At 33.5% G+C, this 23250-nt stretch overlaps 1 protein-coding gene across 2 annotated transcripts in view; it reads right to left on the bottom strand.

Moving 5' to 3' along the window:
* The window catches only part of PPP1R12A (protein phosphatase 1 regulatory subunit 12A), a 161438-nt gene that overhangs the window by 29655 nt on the left and 108533 nt on the right, over nucleotides 1-23250 (bottom strand). The window contains exons 6-14 of one of the 2 annotated variants that reach the window (XM_003259586.3): nucleotides 19076-19150; nucleotides 18024-18112; nucleotides 17720-17877; nucleotides 14357-14481; nucleotides 6818-7033; nucleotides 5509-5603; nucleotides 4278-4382; nucleotides 3216-3383; nucleotides 2642-2818 (exon numbers count right to left, since the gene is read on the bottom strand). In XM_003259586.3, the coding sequence (XP_003259634.1) occupies nucleotides 2642-2818; nucleotides 3216-3383; nucleotides 4278-4382; nucleotides 5509-5603; nucleotides 6818-7033; nucleotides 14357-14481; nucleotides 17720-17877; nucleotides 18024-18112; nucleotides 19076-19150 (1208 nt within the window). The remainder of the gene's footprint in view (nucleotides 1-2641; nucleotides 2819-3215; nucleotides 3384-4277; nucleotides 4383-5508; nucleotides 5604-6817; nucleotides 7034-14356; nucleotides 14482-17719; nucleotides 17878-18023; nucleotides 18113-19075; nucleotides 19151-23250) is intronic. The other variant, XM_012500121.2, reaches the window with a different exon arrangement.

The following is a 23250-nucleotide window of genomic DNA, read 5'->3' as shown; positions in this document are numbered from 1 at the left end:
TGGCAAATAGTACTATCAACCGTTACACTCTCTCCCAATGAGCCTGGATTCCTTTTCAATAGTTTGAAATTTCCACGAAAGTCAATAAATCTATCATATCTGGTTTCACATATGAAGGTTAGGGGGATAAAAGTTACTAACTAAAAGACATAAAGTCTGCACCTGCAGATAATTTTAATTTTCCATATGACATTCATCCCAAATTAGCATAAAAATAAAGCTTATCAATTTGTAATATAAACACATTTCCTTTATTTGATAATTACCATCTAATATTCAGTTCCTTTCTCCTCCTTTGGGGTACCTATCTAGAGCAGACCTCTAAGAATACGATGTAGAGAAGAAAAATAACTTATATTATTTTATGTACTTTTAATTGCAAAGAGCTGATCATTAAAAGATGATAGAATATACCCACCTAACCCCATTGTTGCCTTTATCATTGCTGTATCACACTGACCTACTGCATTTCTTTCTTAGAACTATACAGGGTATATAATTTTATTCCTTATATGCTTACCATTTTCTGAGCAACCCAAAGGGTATACCTGTGTTGACTTTTTTTGTTTTAGCTACAGTATATTCTCAAATCACCATTTATACATTTTTTAGGCAAATTTTAAATCATACACATTTCAGAACCATTGACAAAATTTAAATAAAAGACAAAGAGGCCAACAATGTATTCAAGATTGCAAACAATTATTTCACATGAACAAAACACAAACATTAATATCACTGCAAACATCATTGAAACAAGGTAAGACAAACAAAAAACCTCTATAATACAGACCAGAAAAAATGTCGCCAGACACATTTTTTTCTTATGCAATTAGAATCTGTTGTGTTTAAAAATATATCCAAGCATTTAATTTTCAATCTTCAGTGTCTTCCATTAAAACTAATTAGGACTAATTCTAAAAGTCAAAACTCAATTCTCTTTAGCAGAATAAACAATCTGTGGGTTAAGAATCATAATTTGTTCTGAAACAACTGAGGATTCTGGGGAGACATTTATTAGGTTTTGTCACTGGAGAAATTTTCAAAAGCACTGAATCTCTATGCTAGAGATAGAAAAGATTCTAGAAGTTAAAAATAATATAAATCAAACACCTGATTTAACAGGAGAGTTTCTGACTCAAAGATAATTCTAACCTTAAGAATCAAGGCAGAGTAAGGAGTAAGAAACCAAGAACTTCTGATCCTTCTTCCTTTCAATAATCCCTCTCAACCCCACCACCAAAAAAAGCAAAGCCCTCAAACTTATTTAAGTTTGATTAAATGATGGATACTAATTTCTGTTGGCTCTGTGGTCTTACTGAGAAGCACTACAACAACCTAAAACTGACTTAAGTTTATAGGAAAAAAGGGAAGATAATTAAAATATAGTATGACCTATACTGGTACTCAAATCACAAAACACTAACCACTTGCAGTGGCATTATAAAAGTACCACTAAATTTCACCATAGAAATAGAAACAAAACCTAAATATAGGCAAAAACTAAAGATGCAATAATAGAAGAAAAAGTTAACACTAACTTATTACTTTTCATATATTCAAACACAAATATTACTGTGAGGCCATTACTACTACAGGCCAGGCACTTCACTAGGCAACAGAGAAAAAGAACTCTGTATGTAACTACTACGTGACAGAAAGAAAACAAAGTTAATCTGGTCAGTATTTTAGTAAAAAAAAAAAATTAGTTACATAGTTAATTTAATTTTGCAAGAATAAAATATAAAAATCAAGCTGACATTTGGTTTCCTAAGGTTTTATTTTTTTTTAAGAGGGAAAAAAAAAGCTAGGGATTATGCATAATATAGCAGAAAGAACTGAACTTCTTTTTCTGCAATCTTGGGGCTAGCCTCAGCCCTCACACCAATAAACCATACAAAAGTAAAATAGTCACATATTATCTCTGGGTCTCAGTTTCCTTCGGTAAAGCAAGGAAATCCCAAAAGATAGTTAGTAAGCTCCTTTGTACATCTATGATTCCATGCCAATAGGCGGCAACAGAAAGAAGTGAGCAATCTTTTAAAAATATTTAAGCACACAAAATAAATTCAGACTCTTTGAAAAAATCTAAATAATAAGTGCTTTCTATGTATCAGAGATAAAACTAAATGAATGTATTCAACATACTCAAAATTATTTGGCTTACACTTATGCACAGAAGTCTTTCCTTACCAAGAGAAGAAATTCTCCAAATCAACAGGAACAAAACAGTTCAACATCCTTCAAATTTCTTAATAATGGGAGGAAACAATGAGAAGAATGATAAAACCTGTTTTGTCATGTTTCATCTAATTTTCCCTAAGTATGTGGTGTTTTCAGTTCTTCATCAAAAAAATTTTTTTGAAATAAAACCACCTTAGAAACTAAAATGTTTAAGAAAACTGTCTTGCTCACTGACTTTAAACAAAAAAACATTAATTCTGTCAGAGGTGAGTCACAAAGCCTAAATATAAATAATTGCTAGTTATATCAATTTACATAGTTCTGAGCTGACAGGGTATTTCATTTATTAGTCTACTGGAGAGATGGGCATCAACCTCACAAGAGCTTTTTTAAAACAAAAAACAACTTTGATCACTGGGCAAGATATATCAGCAGTACTGTTATGACCTTTACACACCTGCGTCTCTCCCTGACCTCTGTTGTGGAGGAGACAGTGCCAGCAGTAGTTGTAGTCAGGGTTGTGGTAGAAGCTGCAGCATTCACAACAGTTGGAGCAACAGGAATGGTCACTGCTGTAGGAATACTGTCCTTTTCTTTTTCAGTACTATCCTCAGCCCACAAACGATTTGAGGTACTATAGCATCATAAGCAGCAACACAAAAAAGAGAAAAGGAAAACAGCTAAACAATGAAAGCACTTTCTAGCAGCTGAAAACACATGACTACAGGGATGGATTTTTTTAAAACGCAAGGTGAGACATCCTTAAATTATGAACCAAAAAGCTCACCCAGAGTTGTCAAAGAGAGAAATTTACATTTTAAGCAGTCTAATTCAAGGAAAGTTCATAGTTCAGGAACTTAAAATTTCCCCCAGACATGCATAATTGCCTCATTTTGGAACCAATTTTTGTCTGCAAATAAATTTAACAAGATAAATGAAAAAATCCAGAGCCCCACAATCTTCTAAACAAAAACGCATGCACATACATAAGCACACAGTAGACCTGAGCACAAAATGTATCTGTGACTTACCTGCTTTGTGTGCCTGCTGAGGAAGAACCCGTTGTAATCTTTGTAGTAGTGCTTGTGCTGGAAAGCAGGCTTTTCTGAAGCCCAGCTGCAGAGGTAACTGTTGGTGTTGATGTGGTGCTTGGAACACTAGAACTAATCAAATCATCTTGTCTTCTACCAAAGGAGCAACTAAACAAAAGAGTCATATCTATATAGGATGTGTTTGTATGTGTATTCTATAGTTAATGTCTATACATTATACAAATTACAAGGCTAGAAAAAAAATTTAAAAACTGTGTTCCTAAATACACCACCAGCTCCAGCACCAAGAGTTGCATCTACAACTTGCTAGAGTTTAGACGATTTCACTAATTCGGTAGTGTATCATTTTAGTGCCTCCTCCCAACTTTCTCAACAAGACAAAGATGATCTGATATTTCACATTTTTGAAACTATTCCACACCATATGGTCATGCCAGGCTGAGCCTGAAAAACACACTTTGGTTTTGTATTACCCAGGGAAAACAAGACGTTGACATTTTTTTGAAGAAAATTATTTCAGCAATGGGTCAGATACCTCGGAAGTAAGCAATGCCTACATGATACTTGTTCACATCTTATTCTTCTTTTTGGTTGCTTTTAGTAAAGAAATTGTTTATAGGGCTTTTTTTCCTCTTCAATATTATATTACCAACATTCCAATTGAAGGCATTTCCATAGCTCTGAGTTGTAGGGCAAGGCAAATCTTTCCAGATCAACAATGACAACTAGATCCATTAAGACACCGGCCTGTTTAAGTTGTTCTAGTCAAGGAGTTCCTTCTAAAGGAGTTCCTTTTAAATATGTAACGATCTAAAAAATATTTCATAATATTTGAAGCTTAATTATATAATAGGCATAAGAACAAATTATCACCTATCTTTAAATATATATCCTGTGTTTAGAGTAAGTTTTAAACAACAAAAACTCATACGTAATAAAAACATATTTGTTTAAAATGATGTTAAACTGAGGGCTCCAAACAAATTGCCTCATATTTTTATAAATGAATACACAGAAAACACTTAAGAATAATATTATTACCTTTTATGATAAGTTGATCCTTCATTAATTGAGCTATTTTTTTTAAGATCATCTTCCCATTTTCTCCTTGTATATGAACTACTTGTTCGCAAACTTGAAGAATCTCTGTTAAAAGAACACCCTTCAGATTCTGGTAGATAATTTTAAAATAGGATTAAGAAAGCTGTACACTAGTAAATATTAGTATAAGCTGAAACTAGAAAAAACCTTTGGGAGGACACTTGGGAATACTTATCAAGAAGATAAAGTAATTTCAGTACTAAGATTATACCCTAAGGTGTAATTTTTCCCCTAAGTATGGGGGAAAATTCAGATATTTATAGAAATATGCTTTTGGATCACAAAATATAAAGTAGGGGAGACGCTTAACCGCAGAAGATCTACTTTATAGTATGTTATGTGCCGATAAAAAAACAATGCTTATTAAAAATATATATTAACATATAAGACTGCTTATGAGAGCTTAGGGGAAAAAAATAAAAAATTAGATATTATAACATGATTACAAGTATATTAAAAAGTTATTGGCCGGGCGCAGTGGCTCACACCTGTAACCCAGCACTTTGAGATGCTGAGGCGGGTGGGTCACGAGGTCAGAAGTTCAAGACCAGCCTGGCCAAGATGGTGAAACCCCGTCTCTACTAAAAATAAAAAAATTAGCCAGGCATGGTGGCAGGTGCCTGTAATCCCAGCTACTCGAGAGGCTGAGGCAGAGAACTACTTGAACCCAAGAGGTGGAGGTTGCAGTGAGCCGAGATTGCGCCACTGCACTCCAGCATGGGTGACAGAGCGAGACGCTGTCTCAAAAAAAAAAAAAATCAAATTCTATAAGCTGAAAAACAGGAAGAAACAAACGAAAATATTTAAACAATATTTAAACAAAAATATTTAAAACAAACTAAAATGATTAAGTAAGGGCTTTCCTTCCCTTCTTCTTTCCCCTTTCCTAAATGTTCCAAATATTTAGAGAACTCGTACTAGTTCGTGACCTTATCTCCTCCCACTTTCCCCTTACTCTGTTCCAGCCACATATTCTTTGCTATTATTTCATGAACATACCAAGCCTGCACCTCCTCAGGACTATGTACCTGGTATTTACTCCTTCAGGAATATCCTCCATCTCTTCCCACAATACATATCCGCACATAATTACAATGCTCATGTATTAACTCTAATGCTAGATAATAAAGATTTTATGGTGAATGCATAAAGGAAATCAAAATAAACTCACCTGTTTTCTTTCTCTTCAATGTCAGATGTACTGGCTAGTCGTCTTGGTATTGTAGGTGCAACATATGCAAGCCTAGTTCCTTTACTATCCTTCTCCTACACAACAGGGAAAAAAATAAGTAAAAATTAATTTGTGTACTAACTATAGGCAATGCTAAAAGTATTAAGAAAAGGTTATTCAATAATGTATAATTACATAGCTATCATAGTTTACAGTATTTCAACAATTCCTAGCTAAACTCTAAAATTAATGTCAATCAATAATCAGCCTGTTGAAATTAGTTTTTTTCCCCTTTTAGCCCAGAATCAGATAATATTCTCCTAAGAAAGGAAAAAAATTTCTCCAGATTTTAATGACTTTTTCTAAAACTTCCATAACAGATTAAATACTGTGTCATAAGCTGAAATATCTTTATTTCTTTCAGAGAAATAAACTTTCAAATATGGTTCACTGAGAGGTCTCAAGCATTTATATTATACAAGCTATTTAGAACCTTGATGATCAATGCTCTCAAATAAATCAAAATAGTCAAAACAAATATTATTTAAATTATATTTATCCAAATATGGCTAAGAGTGTGTAGTGACAATGACACTCTGATACATTCCTAGTAAGCTGGCATAAAATACCTGGAAACCAACTGCACAATAAATTGATAAAAAAGCAAAAATATTAGAATTACTTGATGAGAAATTTCATCTGAATTTCTGATACAAGGAAACATTTCTAAGTAGAGAAAGAAAACTGTATAGGCAAAAAACAGTCCAAGCACTGAATATGCTGTAGAAACACTGGTATTGAATAAACGTGGTACATCCTATATAATGCAGTATTAATACCACCTCTCAAAATAGAGTTATTAAATTTACTCATTAAGACAAAGTTGCTTGTAATATGGTAGATGAAAAATCTGGCATTTTTTTTCAGATACTGAATAAATGTAACTTATGAGTATACTAACATTCTAGAATAAATGTGTTCCTATGTTTTTTAAACTTCAGAAAGCTTCTTGAATCATAATAAACAAAATAAGCCTGCTCCTTAATACAGTTCTATTATAAATTCTCAAGTAAGATAATAGATTCCTTTAACGGAGTATAGTCCCATAATTTATGTTTTAGGCAAATACATCTGATCTTTCCAGTATTTATAATTCTGTATAAATTACATTTGTCTTACATAATTCATTAAGGTTAATTAACTTGATACCTAGATCTAAAGATAACTAGCAGAAAATCTACCAGATTTAATGTTCCTGGAAAAGAAACCATAAGAGTCTTCATAGAAACCAGACTGTGAAATAGATTACCTTTTCTTTATTATCCAAAGAGGAGGAAAGTCTGGGACTTGAAGCTGAACGTGTAACACCTGCAGTATCTTTTTCTTTCTGACCCTCTTTAGATGCTGTGATTTCAGCAAGTGCACCATAGCTGCCCGTCTTTCTAAGTCCTAACCTCCAAGTTGCAGGAGACTCATCTTTCCTCTCTTCTTCTTTGGGAGAAATTTTTGTAGCTGTGGTTGGAAACTGTGTTTATTTTGTTTTTTAGGAAAAGAAAAAAGAATTTTTAAAGCTGATCAGTCCTTAAATTGGAAACAATAATGTTACAGATAATATATTTAAAATTATGGTTTACAGTTTCAGGATAAAACACTTACTAAATAGGTTAATGTCTTAGTAAAAAATGTAAATATCTAAAAATTTTAAAGAAATAGACTACCTTCCTAGGGGTTAGACTTGAGAAAACACACTACACACTTTATATCACACAGAAAAATTATGATGCAAATACAGAAAACAGAAATGAGCACACCATAAGGACTTAAAACCATGCATCTTTGGAACCAATTTATATTAAACTTGTTATGTTGTAACCTAATATAAATTCTTGCACATAGAAATGCCTCACCATAGATTTTTCACCCTTACTGGGCACAAGAACAATGCCAGTTTTGCGCAAGCCCTGCCTCCATGATGCAGGATCTACTGATTCCACGACAGGCATGATAGGAGCAATGAAATCATACTAAAGCCAATTAAAATAAGACAGGTAAAGAGATAAAGATTGAAAGCATGAAAACAGAAAAGGGAAGTTATGAACAAAAAATATTTTCTTCATTTTAAAATAATTTTATAATAAATTAAACCCCAATAATTGGGTAATGATCCAATCTTTAAAAGTCACTGGGAACAAGTTCTAGTTTTAGCATGAGATAATCTGAAAAAAATCTAATAAACTTCTAAAGCAATTAAAGGCATATAGAGTAGATAATATAGCATGTGACTGAACAAACTACTGCACATGAATTTTGTTTTTAATCCATGTATACACTCTGGTTAAAAAATTTTATGTCCAATATAATCAACAAACACTAGTAACTGATATTTTTCCAATTATAATACATTTTTTAACATCACAGCCTTAAATTTACTGATTTCCCCACCAAACATTAACTATTTCAACTGTAATAAAAACTAATTTTACGTACAAATATTTATGCTGTTTTAAGGGCTTTCCAACAACCCTAAAAATGCAACCTCTGTTATCTTTAGATCACTTCATCAACTTCACTTCTAGAATTTCTATACTCAACCACAGTTAACTATATAGATTGGTGAATACAGCAACTAACTAGTTGCCACAAGCATAGGGTATTAATAATTTTTTAAAAATCATTTCTTTCATATCTATTGCCAACATTTGCTATAATAAGCAGGTTAACAGGGCTTGTTAAAGCTCCCATGATGATGCTCGAGGGCCACTTCATGGACAAAACTGTTATAAAGATATACCTCTGGTACTTCCAGTAATGAATTGCTATCAATAGGGTCTAAGCATTCCTCAGTTCCTAAAATGTGCACCAAAGTGCTCCAGAGTGTCACAACAAAATCACGGGGGGCTCTGTAGAATATTTTAGTTTTGAGAGAAGCACAGTGACATCTCACAGACACTGCACAAACTGCCATTTTGATCACACTTGCATCGAACTACTTAATGAGACAAACAGGCAATTCCTTTCGCCAGTGGCACTGTGAAAAAAACCTACCAAACACTAGGGGTTCCAATGACCAAGAAAGTTTGCGAACTCTAATATTCTGTGCAATATGATAGGTACTGAGACAGCTGCTTATTGATTGGTGAGTTTATAGGGCTACACTGTAAATGCTAGGCTTTGTGGAACACAGATAATATTAATACGCAAATGATTGAGTGTGGCTGTAACCAATAAAACTTTAGGGACAATGACTTTTTTTAAATTTTTTTCTCCAACCAGTTTGCTATACAAAAACAGGTAATAGGCCAGGTTTGCCTCACCAGCCATAGTTTGCCAACACCCACATTAGGTCTCCCACCTCCTCAAAAAACAGAAACAAAAACAAACAAAAAACCTGGAAACAAACATTTTTCCCCCATTATAAAACAGCCAGAGATCAGATAACATTTATTGTTATAACTGAAGCTAACATTTAACAAATATTTACTAGTGTGTGACCCTCAGCTAAGTGCTTCACATGGGTTATCCTGTTTCAACCTTATAATTACCCAATGAAATACTACTATTACTGTTATTTTAGAGTTGAGAAAAATGAGGCAGTACTATCAATTTTGAAATGGGCATTTGTTACACTGTAATGGCTGATATACCTCCACTCTGCCCAACATGAATTTGGATTTAAGTACTGCTTTATATGTCTAAAGGCAACTTTTAATTTTACTTGATACATAAATAAACCCTTCCTGAAATACTTAACTATACCTCCTCCTCCATTAAACTCTCTTCTTTGGCTTTTTTTAACTGGATGCTATCTTGACCTTTGTCTTTTTACTCTGACCATTCCTTTTCTTGACTGACTGACTCTGTGTGTGTGTGTGTGTGTGTGTGTGTGTGTGTGTGTGTGTGTGTGTGTGTGTATACAATATTCCTTATACAGGCTCTGTGTGTGTGTGTGTGTGTTTGTGTACAACTTTCCTTGTGCTAGCCCTTCCAGAGCCTGCTCTTGGATCTCTCATATTCTCTTTCTACTTTCTTCTCCTGGGGAATTAGGAGGAGGGTCTTTACTTCCTCAGGCTAAATATTAATTGTGGTCAGCTTATTCTCAAATGTGTTATTCTCCAGTCCAGTCTCCTAAATTTCCAGTCCTAATTTTACCTGTAGAGTGGACAATCTAGAACTATAACTGAAAACTTGAAACTCAGTATGTCTAAAATAAAACACCTTTACTTCCAAACCATCTCTTCTTCAGTTCCCTAATTCTGTTAATGGCACTAAGGTTATCTCTTCAATCTCCTATGTTTCAAACTTCACAATTATGTTAGACCTTCTCTGTCATTTTCCTCCATCCATAAATTAGAGGTCAAGTCTCTAAATCTCCTCTCCTTTATAAGCCCAGAGTCACTTCTCTAGTTCATATTCTTAACATTGTGGGCAACTTCAATGACTTTCTAATAAACTTTTTCTCAATAAGCCTCTCATCTTCAAATCTGTACAGTGCTGTCAGAATAATATTCTATAAAGAATAATTCTCTCATGGCATTGTTCAAACATCTTCCATGACTCTCTACTACTTATCAAATAAATTATAAAAGTGTTACCCTACAGTTGAAGACATCCTGCAATATGCCTCTACTTTTCCTGTTTACTTTGTATATATGCACCCTATAAATCAATCAAATGGAACAATTCATTTTTCCTGCAAAAGTATTCTATATTATCCCCACTTGCTCATATTGTTTTTCTTCTCTCCCTTTCAACAAGTTTTATAAGCTCTTCTTCTCTCAGGTGGAGTACTACCTACTTTAAGATTTATCTAAAATGTCCTGATTCTATTACCTTAAGTCAATTATAATTTCTTCTCCTTTTAAATCATGCTACATCTGTACATTTCGATTGGAATACTTTATATACCCACAGCACATAGCAGTCTTTTGTTAAATTATTAGCTATTACATTGAATTCAATTAACCAGAACACTTAATTCCATAAAAATTCTGAATTTTTACCATCAAGTAAAGAAAATACCATTTACATTTTATTGGAATGTACACCCATATAGAAGAATAGACAATCTGCTTTAGAGATTCCCAAGAATATTTATTTTGACTAGAGAGGCTTATATAAACTTATTGTTAGTTAACAATTTTAAGCACAAAATCAAACTGATGGTTTTATAGATAACATCTCCACAAATCATCAGCTTGATATTGCTACAGAAACAGTTCTTTAATTTCAGTGGAAGGGTTAAGGAATTAAGGAAAGATCATTTAAAGTAAACACATCTACCTTTCACCATAGTTACCCCAAGTTATTAAAATAAATTAAGTGTGTAAAACTGTTTCGTGTGCTTCCATTTTTGTGATCTATCTTGCCATGAACACAAGTGCACACACACATAGTGTAGGAAGCTGGAGAACTTGATAACTTTGTCTAAATATTAGAAGTGAAGTCATGACTGGGAACCTAAAAACAGATAATTGCAAAACCTTTTAAGATGCAATTAGAAATTGATCTGTTTAAGGGAATTTGTATGTTAGGTCACTAAAGTTACAGATAAACTTGAAAAAATTTTTAAAAATACTAATATGCTAAATTAAAGCAGATACAGGAGTATAAGAATCACTGAATATAACACGTTTTAAAAGTCATACAATATTGATAAGACTCCCTCTTTGGCTGGGCACGGTGGCTCACGCCTGTAATCCCAGCACCTTGGGAGGCCGAGGCGGGTGGATCACAACGTCAGGAGATTGAGACCATCCTGGCTAACACAGTGAAACCCCATCTCTACTAAAAATACAAAAAATTAGCCAGGTGTGGTGGTGGGTGCCTGTAGTCCCAGCTACTCGGGAGGCTGAGGCAGGAGAATGGCGTGAACCCTGGAGGCGGAGCTTGCAGTGAGCCTAGATGGAGCTACTGCACTCCAGCCTGGGCAACAGAGCAAGACTCCATCTCAAAAAAAAAAAAAAAAAAAAAAAAAAAAGACGACTCCCTCTTCATTAAAAAAAAATTTTTCAGGCCAGGCACGGTGGCTCATGCCTGTAATCCTAGCACTTTGGGAGGCCGAGACGGGTGAATCACCTGAGGTCAGGAGTTTGAGACCAACCTGGCCAACATGATGAAACCCCGTCTCTATTGAAAATACAAAAATTAGCTAGGTGTGGTGGCAGGTGTCTGTAATTCAGCTACTCAGGAGGCTGAGGCAGGAGAATCGCTTGAATCCGGGAGGTGGAGGTTGCAGTGAGCCGAGATTGCGCCACTGCACTCCAACCTGGGTGACAAGAGTGAAACTGTCTCCAAAAAAAATGCAAAATTTTTACACGATTGTTTTGAATAAAATTTGGTTACAAAACTTTAAGAACAAAGAAACGATATATCTTCAAAGTAAGTTATGGTGCTTGAAACTGAGAATAAAATAGTTTCTAAATATACAAATTTAGAAGATGTTATTATATTAGCTTAATTACAGAATCAAGAGTGATTTTGAATAAGAACTTTTACAGCAAAGAGATTACTGGCCCACTATACTAACAGAGGTTATAAAGTATTTCTTTTCAGTTAGGGCATTAGGTATAAATTGAGAACTAAATTGCCATAAATGTTGGCTATATGTGAGAAAAAGAAAATTGAACACAGGAAGTTTACCGTAATCATTTGACTGTAGTAGGAAAGGGATTACTTAGCCAAATACCCAAAACATAGAGAGCCAGTGCTGGGTGCAGTGGCTCATGCCTGTAACCCCAGTACTTTGGGTGGGCGGATCACAAGATCAGGAGTTTCACCATGGCTAACATGGTGAAAATCCATCTCTAACTAAAAATATAATTAGCCAGGTGTGGTGGAGGTGCCTGTGATCCCTGCTACTCAACAGGCTGAGACAGGAGACTCGCTTAAACCTGGGAGGCAGATGTTGCAATGAGCCAAGATTTTGCCATTGCACTGCAGCCTGGGTGACAGAGCAAGATTCTGTCTCAAAAAGAAAGAAAAAAAAAAAAAAAAAAAGATAGCCAGTTTCTTGCCTAGGTATTCCAGGGAGATGGAATTTCTGATAACCTTATAGTCTAAACAGATCAAAAGATGCAGGCATGAATTTAGTATTCACTGAAGAAGTACATGGGGGTTGTTCTAGAAGTAAAATATACTTTAAAGCAGTTTATAGTGACGCTAGTTATAGGATGATTAACAGTCTTCAAAATTTTGCAGACACACTGCTTTTAGAGAATTTCTTATTAAAGCATACATAATTATTATATGAACATGAGTTCTAACTGAATTCAAGAAGCCCTCAGTTTTGGAATATATAAGGTAAGATAAGTCATTCATACAGTTTCTCAATATTCAAACTATGTACCAATGAAACCAACACATTTCTACCACTAATAATTTACATTACTACCTTGCTTGGGAAATTTGACAGAAGGATTATTACTAACAGCAGGGATTTTTTTTTTTTATTCTGTAGTTTATGATTTCAGAAAGATCTATATTTTGACCACCTAAAGCCAAATCCAAATATTGGCAAGACTAACAACACAACAGAAATGCTGTGAGGATTTAAAAACCAATCAGTTCTTAAACTCATGCAAATAATGTCAAACGAGCAACAAAATAAGAAGTTCAAAGGCAACTAAACACAATTTACAATACAAGTGGACCCCTGATTTTAAAAAACAAACAGACTCAAAGGACAAATGGGAAAATCTGGGTATGTATATTAGTTATTAGTGACATAAATAACAGTATTATACCAAAGTTAAATTTCCTAAGTGTGATTACTTTGAGAATGAAGGATAACAGCCTTGTACTAGGAAATACATACTGACATATTTAGGCATGAAGTGTTATGATTACTGCAATCAATTTTTCAAGGGTTTAGTTAAAAAAAAAAGATGTGTGGACAGAGAGGGAAATGATTTAAAAAAGATTAAAGAAAGGATGGGTGAAGAGAAATTTTTGAAAAGAGACTAGTAGGTAAAACATAAACAAACAAAAACTCTTAATCGTTAATTTGGGTTAAAAGAAAGATAGGTTCCAGAGAAGCAGGAAAATGTGAAGTCTTAAAAAGATCAACACACTAACTGGGAAACACTGCTTTGGTGGAGAGAAGAGACAAGAGGGATGGAGAACAGAAAGAGACAAGAGAAAGAAATGAAACTAACATTTTGAAAACACATTCAGTTTACTGGCTAGGCTATCTCAACCAATCCTTACAATATTAACTGTATTTCTCTTTATTTTATTTTGTTATACAAAAGGAAGATAGTAAGTAACTTGCTCAAGGTCATAACAACTAATAAGGTAGAGTCAGGAGCTCATCTCTGGTTTATCTGACCTCAGAGATCATGCTCCTACTGGCATACCGAAGTTGCCTGCCTAGTGCTTTGTACTATGAGTTTAAAAAATTTAGATTCTAGTTCTCTCATTGATTTGTGGTAGTAGTTTTTGCAACTTACCCATGTGTGAAATTATCAACATGCACACCTCTACTTAATAGAGATAAAGGATATAAAACCTGAGCTTCTCAAAATAAAAGTTCAATAGAAAAAAAAAACTAATACAATCATTGATTTTAATATTACAAAAATCTTTATCTTTCTGCCATTTATTAACTATCAACTGTATGTAATATTTGTTAACTACCAACTATAATATCAACAGTAATACCAATTGCAAAAAGGATAAAAAAACATGATTCAGAAGAAATCTCATTCAACTTAGAAACATAAATACATATTTATATTCTGAAATCTTACATATTTTTGGAAGAGACTATAAAAATTTAGAATTAATGAGTTAGTCCAAGTGGTATATAAATAGAATACATGTATTTTGAGCAAATACAATTTTGGCTTACCTTTTTAACAGGTGATGTAGGTGTTGCTTGACCTGATGACACAGTAGGTGTTGTAACAGCTACAGGAGCTGCTTGTGTACTAGAAGTGTTGGCATTAGTTACAGAAGCCAGGGGTTTTGTCTTATCTATTAAAGACAAACAATTAAGAGTCAAGATTCCATATAAATTTGTTCTCAATGGCTGGGAAAAAATCATTTTATATTCCATTTCTGTTTAAGGTTTTGTTAACTAAAAGTCTTTCCCCACTGTGATTCCTTTATGCAAGTCAGTTTTTCAGGGAGCTTCTAGACTTGTCTCTATATATATGCTGAAATAAATAGTTAAGATAATAAAGATATACAACAAAACTTCTGACAATAAAACACACAAATAGAATCTGACTTCTGTACTTTTAAAATGAAGAAAATAAAAAGAAATTTAAGATTTAAAATTTGAATGCATGAATGCAATGTAACTAAAAACTTAACAATAGCTATGCAATTTTCTAATGGATAAACAACTATTATTACTGATGTAAAACTGATGGTTCCTCTTTAATCAAGGAAATCTAAAAGTGCTTTTGTCAATAATTACCTTACATTCCTGTCAAACAGTACAGTTAAATGTCCCAAAGAGCATGTCTTTCCACTCCTAAAAAGTCTAAAGTTAAATGGGCACAATATCATCTTCTTGGAAAATAATCCACCTAACTGTATAGAGAATCAATCAACAAATAGTAAGTGTCCCCATTCTTCAAGTAGTGCCCTAGGTACTAGGGATATATCAGCCAATGAAAAGACAAAATACCTTCACTTACAGTCTAGTAGGAGATATAAATAAGATAAACCCCATGTACCACCATCCAACTTATTTATTTACTTTGAGACAGGGTCTTGTTCTGTTGCCCAGGTTGGGGTACAGTGGCATGATCTTGGCTCACTGAAGCCTGTTACCCAGGCTCAAGCGATCTTCCCACCTCAGCCTCTTGAGTAGCTGGGAACTATAGGTGTGCGCTACCACACCTACTAATTTTTGTATTTTTTGTAAAGACAGGGCTTCCTCATGTTGCCCAGACTGGTCTTGAGCTCGTGAGCTTAAGCAATCCTCCAGACTTGGACTCCCAAACTGCTGAGATTACTAGCATGATCCACAGCACCCAGCCCCACCATCCAACTTATTTTATAAATGTTATTAATATTGCTATAGTCTTTCTATCCATTTGATTTCAACAAAGAACAAAAAAATCCTAGAAGAAAGAACCCTAAAAGCAAAAAAATGGACTTCTCTTTCTCATTTTCTCAACTACCTTTCACATTTGTAAATTGTTTGAAAGGTAACTAAAACTTATGGTTGCACTCTCATTTTTATCTGCTTTATGAGAAGAGAAAGAACACTGAAGAAAAACTGTTTTGGCAAATAATTTATTTTACAAAATCCAGCAAAATAGTTATTTTACGTCAAATAGTTTCCCAAGGAAATAACCTTACAAAAAGTAGAAAGAACAAATGGTTTACAAATTGTCAAATTAAGCTGTAGCTCTACAGGGAAATGGCTGCTTTCTCAAGCTTTCCAAATAAAGTATGATACAGCCTAGCTGATATTAAAAGAGTGAGAGGAAAGGAACCACACAGCGTTTACATGGATTAATTCTTGAGACAGAGTCAAATTTTCCTGGCACAACTGACCACTAGCAACAGGAAGAACAAAATTATCATAGTACAATGCTTCAGAGGAACATTTAAGGTTAGCTCAGTGAGAAACTGAGAGCAATTAGTACGTTTCAATTCCAAACTGGGAACAAATACAATGCAATTTGATGGTAATTAGTTATATTTAATAGAATACTAGAGTTTTAAGAACGATCCAGGTCATATAGCCCTATTTTTCTCATTTTATAGTCAAGGAAATTCAACCAAAAGATAGCGGAAGATTTGCTGGTTAGTGGTAAAACTGGCCTAAGGTCTCTTGTTTGTTTTAAATACTTTCTTGGTGTCTAACATTGAACAGTGACTTGTATACAAACAAGGGCTAATGAAGAAAAAATTTAGTGAATAAAAACCTAGAAATCTTTGAAAGAGATGCCTGGACTTCTAGTTCTTGAATTATACTACATAAGTAGTAAAGACTTAAAATACAAGTTAGGAGGTCTGGGTGCAAGTCTTGACGCTCTTGTGCACATAGTTTAATTTGTAATGATATACTTGACTACAGACTGAGAGCTAAGTAATGTCTCCCAGGGAAGAGATTAACTGCATAAAAATAACTTTAGGCTATAGGTTGAGCACAGTGGCTCATGCCTGTAATCCCAGCACTTTGGGAGGCTGAGGTGGGAGAATTGCTTGAGGACAGGAGTTCAAGACTAGCCTCAGCAAAATAGTTAACCCTACAAAAAACAAAAATAAAATTAGGTGTGCATGGTGACATGTGCCTGTTGTCCCAGCTACTGGAGAAGCTGAGGAGAATCACTTGAACCCAGGAGTTTGAGAATAAGGTAAATGTTCATCAGAATGGAAACAGACATATTTAATATAACATACACAATAGCTAAAAAAAAATGCAGATAAAGTTATAGAAATAGATTTATGGACAAATATAAAAAACAGAACTTTTGAGTAAAAAAACAAGATGTATAATAATTCCTACCATATTAAAAAAAAATATTATAACTGTTATATGTTACATATGAATACACATATGTAAGAGTATAAAAATGAACTAGAAGATTACAGGAAAAAACTCATGATAGTGATTGCCTTTGAAGGAAGGAAAGGGAAGCAGACTAGGGTGGGTGACTAAAAAAGACATCTATAATGTTTTAACTTTATTTTAAAAATTGAAGTAAATATGATTAAATGTCACAGTAGTTAAAGTCTTAAGTCTAGGTTGTTGGAATATGAATATTTGTTTATTATATTATACTTTTCTGTATCTTTAAAATTTCTCAAAACAAAGCAAATTCCCCCACACCCTCACAGGAACGAGTTTTTACTCCATTCCTACTTTACTATTTCTTAGGGAAAATTTGGGATGCTGTTGGGACTGGCATCCTGGACGTTTGGACCTCAGAAGGAACAGGAGCATTTCTGAATTGCTGAGAACCCACTCACAACCTATCTGTACCTAAGGAGTCTTAGAAGCCTCTGCAACTTCTTTAAATATAGGTCCGCAAAATGCAGAGGTGAACAACAGCCTCCAGATAATTAAATAATAATAAATTCACAACTATATTTAAGTTCTAGCATTCACTGAAAGATAATTTAGTAGCGTGGCAGGTATCTAAACAAGTAGCAAATCAGTCTGAAAAATTTAAAAATTATGTCTGATCTTGTCTTATTTTACACTCCCACAAAATTCAACGAAAATGCATTTATCTTTTAACTTTACCTGTTTCAGCTTCTGATTCCGAGTCATCTTCCTCATCTTCTTCACTAGAGCAGCTAGACTCATCCTTCTTTCCTTCTTCTTCTTCATCGACCTTTTCTTGTTCCAGAGATTCAATACGGGATGCGTTTTTCTCTGGTTCAATAATCAACGTCTCTTTGCTGTTAAAGGAAAACAGTGTTCAAATGATTAGAAACACAAAAGGTTAAAATATATTCATTCTTCCCAGATCCACAATAATCATGCCTGTGGCCACTATGCCAGCTCATTCACAAAAGTAACAAATGTACTTCAATATTTTACTCACTTTTTAAAGGTCTTCTGTGACTGATTATTGTCCATATTTGCTGTTGATTCAATTAGTGGAGATTTCTTGTCCCGTTTTTCACTATGGAGCTTTATACAAAGTTATGCAAAGGAAAATAAGAAAACTATTAAAATACTATTACTAAGATGCAGAGTTTAAAATAATAACAAAGTAGTTTTTCAGACATTAAATAAGACAAAACAAAGAAATAAATAAATTAAGTTTTACCTGAAAAGGAAAGAGCTTGAATAAAGAATGAAATAGACCAGACAATTAAAAAGCTCCATGCAGGACTAAGATGGATTTTTTACATCCCTCCAACTTTACTGAAAAAGTTGAGATAACCACTTAGGCTGGCTGAGGATATTTTACTTAAAAAACCGTTTCTGGCTGGGCGCAGTGGCTCACGCCTGTAATCCTAGCACTTTGGGAGGCCGAGGCGGGAGGATTGCATGAGCTCAGGAGTTCAAGACCAGCCTGGGCAACACGGTGAAACCCCATCTCTACTAAAACACAAAAAATTAGCCGGGCATGGTGGCGTGTACCTGTAGTCCAAGCTACTCAGGAGGCTGAGGCAGAAGAATTGCCCAGACCCGGGAGGTGGAGGTTGCAGTGAGTTGAGGTCACGCCACTGTACTCTACCCTGGGACAGAGTGAGACTCCATCTCCAAAAAAAAAAAAAAAAAAAAAAAAAAAACTGTTTTCTAGTGACGTAACTCCTTGCTTATCTAGGATCTGCTATTGGATATATGAGATTTTATAGATTCTATCTTTTAAGTAAAACCCTCTAATGAAATTATAAAAACATGTTATTCTTGAGGACATATGTAAGTATTCATTTTGAGAAGGGGAGGAAATAAAAATGGGGATAAGCAACACAAAAGGCTAAATATCACCACCCTTTATTCTCTTTCACTATCATCTAGTGAAACTTAAGGATAACTTAAAACCAAAAAGTACAAAACATCACAAGAATACTTTTGTAATTGTCTCAAATTCAAAGTTATTGAGATAAGTAATATAGGCAATTATTAGACAGTCATCAAACATACCAGATTTTGTTTCTTTTGCAACTCTTCTAAATATCCTAAAATGTCTTCATCTGCTACATCAAAGGCTGTTTGGCCCTACGTAGGAAACAAGGGGGGATGGTGATGGTCAAAAGTCAATAAATCATAAAATGCCTTCAGTAATTCTGTATAATTTTATATAAAGAAGTTGGATAACATTTTTTACAGTGGTTATGATACAATAACTACGGTAAAAACATACAACTCTAAGGCAATGTATGTGAAATTTATGTGAGACAGAAGCTGAGAATATTTCCCCTTTTTTTTTGGTAATAGCTTTATTGAGATATAATTCATATATCATACAAATCACTCATTTAAAGTGTACAATTCAATGGTTTTATGGATATTCAGAGTTGTACAACTATCAAAATAATCAATTTCAAATATTTTTATCACCCTAAGAAGTAGGAACATACCCTTTAGTAGTCACTGTCTGCATCCAGCCCAAGGCAACCACTAATCTACTTTCTGTCTCTATAAATCTGCCTATGCTAGACATTTCATATAAATGGAATCATACAATATATGGTTCTTTGTGACTGGCTTTCACTCTACATGTTTTCAAGGTTCATCTATGTTATAGCATGTATCACTTCATTTCTTTTGATGAATAATATTCCATTGCATGATATATACAGTTTGCTAATCTAGTCATCAGGTGGACATCTGCATTTTTTTTTTTTTTTTTTTTTTTGCCTATGATGAATAATGCTATGAGCATTCATATACAACTTTTTGTGTGGACACCTGTTTTCATTTTCTTCAACATCCAGTTAAGGGCGAAATTACTGGGTAATTTAACCTTTTGAGGCCTTTTTCTTTTTGATGACTTCCTAAAACTAAATTCTTGGTAGAGTAATAAAATTAAAAATATATATATATATAAGCTGTTTAACATTCAGCCAGCCACAGGTATGGCTTAATTTTTAAAATTAGTCCAGATGAACATGTGTCAATCCATTTTAATTCACTATGAAAGAGAAAATTTCAAAGAGCTGTTGACTAAACATAGTAAGAATGTTTCCTGCTGCCTGCATTAGTCCTTATAATAGCCCTACTGTACAAGTTTCCAGGATGCTCACAAGTTCATTATTTGGAATATAGTCTTCTTTGTATGTTATCCAGTATATAATCCTTTCACAGAAAAAAAAATGTTTCTAGCAACAAAAAATATAATTCTGAAAGAAAGTTAAAATTTCTTAATAGTATTCCTATATCCACAGCAAGATCAGAATGGATAAGAAATAATAGCTTCTAAAATCACATTAATTTTTCCGTTTAGAAACAACAACCCTCGTTTCTATACCAATATCAGGATGTAAACATCTATTCAGAAAGGAGCTAATTTCCAAACACTATAAAACAAACTATAAGCTAGCCAATATCTGAGCTAGTTTTCCCATTGTCTGTTAATAAAATAAAAAGCCATTGTCTATGAAAGACACCTTTTTTTTTTTTTTTTTTAAAGATAGGATCTCGCCCTGTCACCAAGGTTGGAGTGCACCAGCACGATCGTGGCTCACTGCAGCCTCAACCTCCTGGGGCTCAGGTGATCCTCTCACTTCAGCCTCCTGAGTAGCTGGGACTACAGGTGCACACCTCCATGCCTGACTAGTTTTTGTATTTTTCTGTAGAGATGGAGTTTCACCATGTTGCCCAGGCTGGTTTTGAACTCCAGGGCTCAGGCCCACCTCCACCTCCCAAAGTGCTGGGATTATAGGTATGAGCCACTGTGCCCAGCCCTATGAAGTATATATCTTCAAAGTATATAAAATACTGCTTTTTCAAAATAGGTGAGTATGTATATAAATTTACAAGATTCAAAAATACTTATCATACTTGCCTTTTCTTGCTAGAAAGTCTTTCCAGTACGAATTTAAGAGACAATCTATCCTTTCCCACTCAGTCCAAGATAAAAAGTTTTAGTTTTAATAAACTTTCCTCCCATTTCAATCTTGGGAAATAGAAGCCAAGATTTAAATTCCTGAAGAATAAATAGTTCTGAAATCAAATAACTGGCTCAAAACTTAAGGTGCCCTTTAAAGTAGAAATACATATTAATTCTAGTTTTGCTATATCATATGCTTTATATAATCAGTTATAAAATGATAATAATGCTATACATTTAACGTAAAGTTTAAGATTATGTTATGTGGAAATAATTCAGTGACTTCTTTTTAAATATCATTTTAAGCATTATCAACCCTTCTCATGAATGAACTACTCCACCTTGAAAATGTTTGAACTGTAATTAAATTTTTGTAGCAGTTAAATGCAATGGAGTCACTTTAATAATCAAGGAACTCTCCCCTTTAAGCATAAGAAATTGGATCACCCTAATAATCTTTATTTTCACTTTCTCCCTTGATAAATGAATCTACTTTGCAAACAGCAGCTGATACAGAATCAAACTAGAGTAAAATGTGGGCTATTAGAATTTCTAATTTCAAAAAAAGCACACTCATCAACTTAACTCAGCAACTAAAACATGCTCTTTAAACAATCTGCAGCACAATTATAAAGCTAACGGTCGTGAAGTTATAAACATTATTTGGTTCTTAACTACTATAAGGCTACTATGCTTCACTGATAAAACACATTATAGTATATAAGCAGTGTCACTTAAAGCAACCAGGCAACAAATGAGGACACAATGCTGAGGTATGAGAACATAAGAACTCTATCAAGAGAACTATCTTAAAAATAACTGCTTAAAAGAAAAATCAGTCCAATACATCTACTGAGTCACAAACACACTAGAGACATTATAAGTCTAACTTCATAGTTTCTTCATTTTTCTTTATTCACTTATTCTAACCAAATTTTTTTTTAGGTACAACCTCTTCATCTTCACAACAACGAATAACGTAGCTGGGACAAGTATTAGAATGATTCTCACTGTACAGATGAAGAAACTCAGTCTGAGTGCATGATATTTGCCCAGGGTCATACAGGTCATTAAGAGAAAGTGGGAATACAATCTACGTCTCTACTAGTGTGTCATTCTGTCTTTATCAAAAATAAAAATAAATTCAGATGGAATTAGGGTAAAAAAAATTCTTGTGTCCATTAATAGCAGAAATAGCTTTGTTATTCATTTAAATCTTTATAATGACAGTTATATTAATCTAAAAACTTGTCTGCTAACCACTGTATTAATTCGGTAAGAGAAATTCCAACCAGAAAAGCATTCTAGTCAATATTTAAAGAAAGAACAATATTTAGATACATTCTAGTAAAGCGATTATTTTAATAAAGAAAGCAAATAAAAACCTTTATATTTAAGGTCTGTATCATGTAATTTATAATAATGAATTAAAATGACAGTAAATATGTATTACAGTTTGCAAATAAAGAAATGAGACTGAAATCTCAAAATATTTTTAGACCATTTCTCCCATTTCCATGTAGAAAGAGTTTCAGATTTTCCATATATTTGTTACACTTACTATATTATACATTATTTTCCCAAATCATGTTTTCTATTACTAAATAATTCATCTAAACTCTGGTAGTACCTTAAGTGCACATCTTTAGTATCATTTTTAAAACAATTTAGTAATAATCTTCAATCTGTAAGTACTAAGGAAGGTATCAAATGACAATGTAAATTCACATAGGCAGGCTTACATAATTAAAGTAATTTATTTTGATTGAACATGATGTATGACATTTTTAAATGTAGACAATAAAAACAGTCTAATTCATACATGCAGTTATGAAATTAAAATTTTAAAAATCAAGGTCTTAAAATAGAACTTCTCAAATGAAAAAAAAGGCTTGTATTTGGATATATTTATGACACAAAGTCCTTTAGAATGCTGTAGACATTATGTAGCTCCTCACTATAAAAAGCAGTCTTTAAAATCTTGATTTTTAAAAGAAAAATAATATTTTGATTAAAATTTATATTTTTATAGCTTAATAGTATCTTGAAAAATAAAAGATGAAGAAACTAAAACGAAAAGAAGTTATAGAGGAACTTAGCAGAAAAAAAAGAAAAAACAATTATCAGGGCTTTAGGAAAATATACTTGACTTCTCTGATCATGTTCCTGAACCCAAAAAACTTAATTTCACAGGGTCGTTAAAAGAATTGCATTAGGTAATATGTGTAAAAAAGGTTGAAAACCTTTAAATTCTATGTAAATATGC

Source organism: Nomascus leucogenys, chromosome 10, assembly GCF_006542625.1.
Source record: "Nomascus leucogenys isolate Asia chromosome 10, Asia_NLE_v1, whole genome shotgun sequence".
Taxonomy (NCBI): Eukaryota; Metazoa; Chordata; class Mammalia; order Primates; family Hylobatidae; genus Nomascus; species Nomascus leucogenys.
This window is presented reverse-complemented; position numbering and strand designations above follow the sequence as displayed.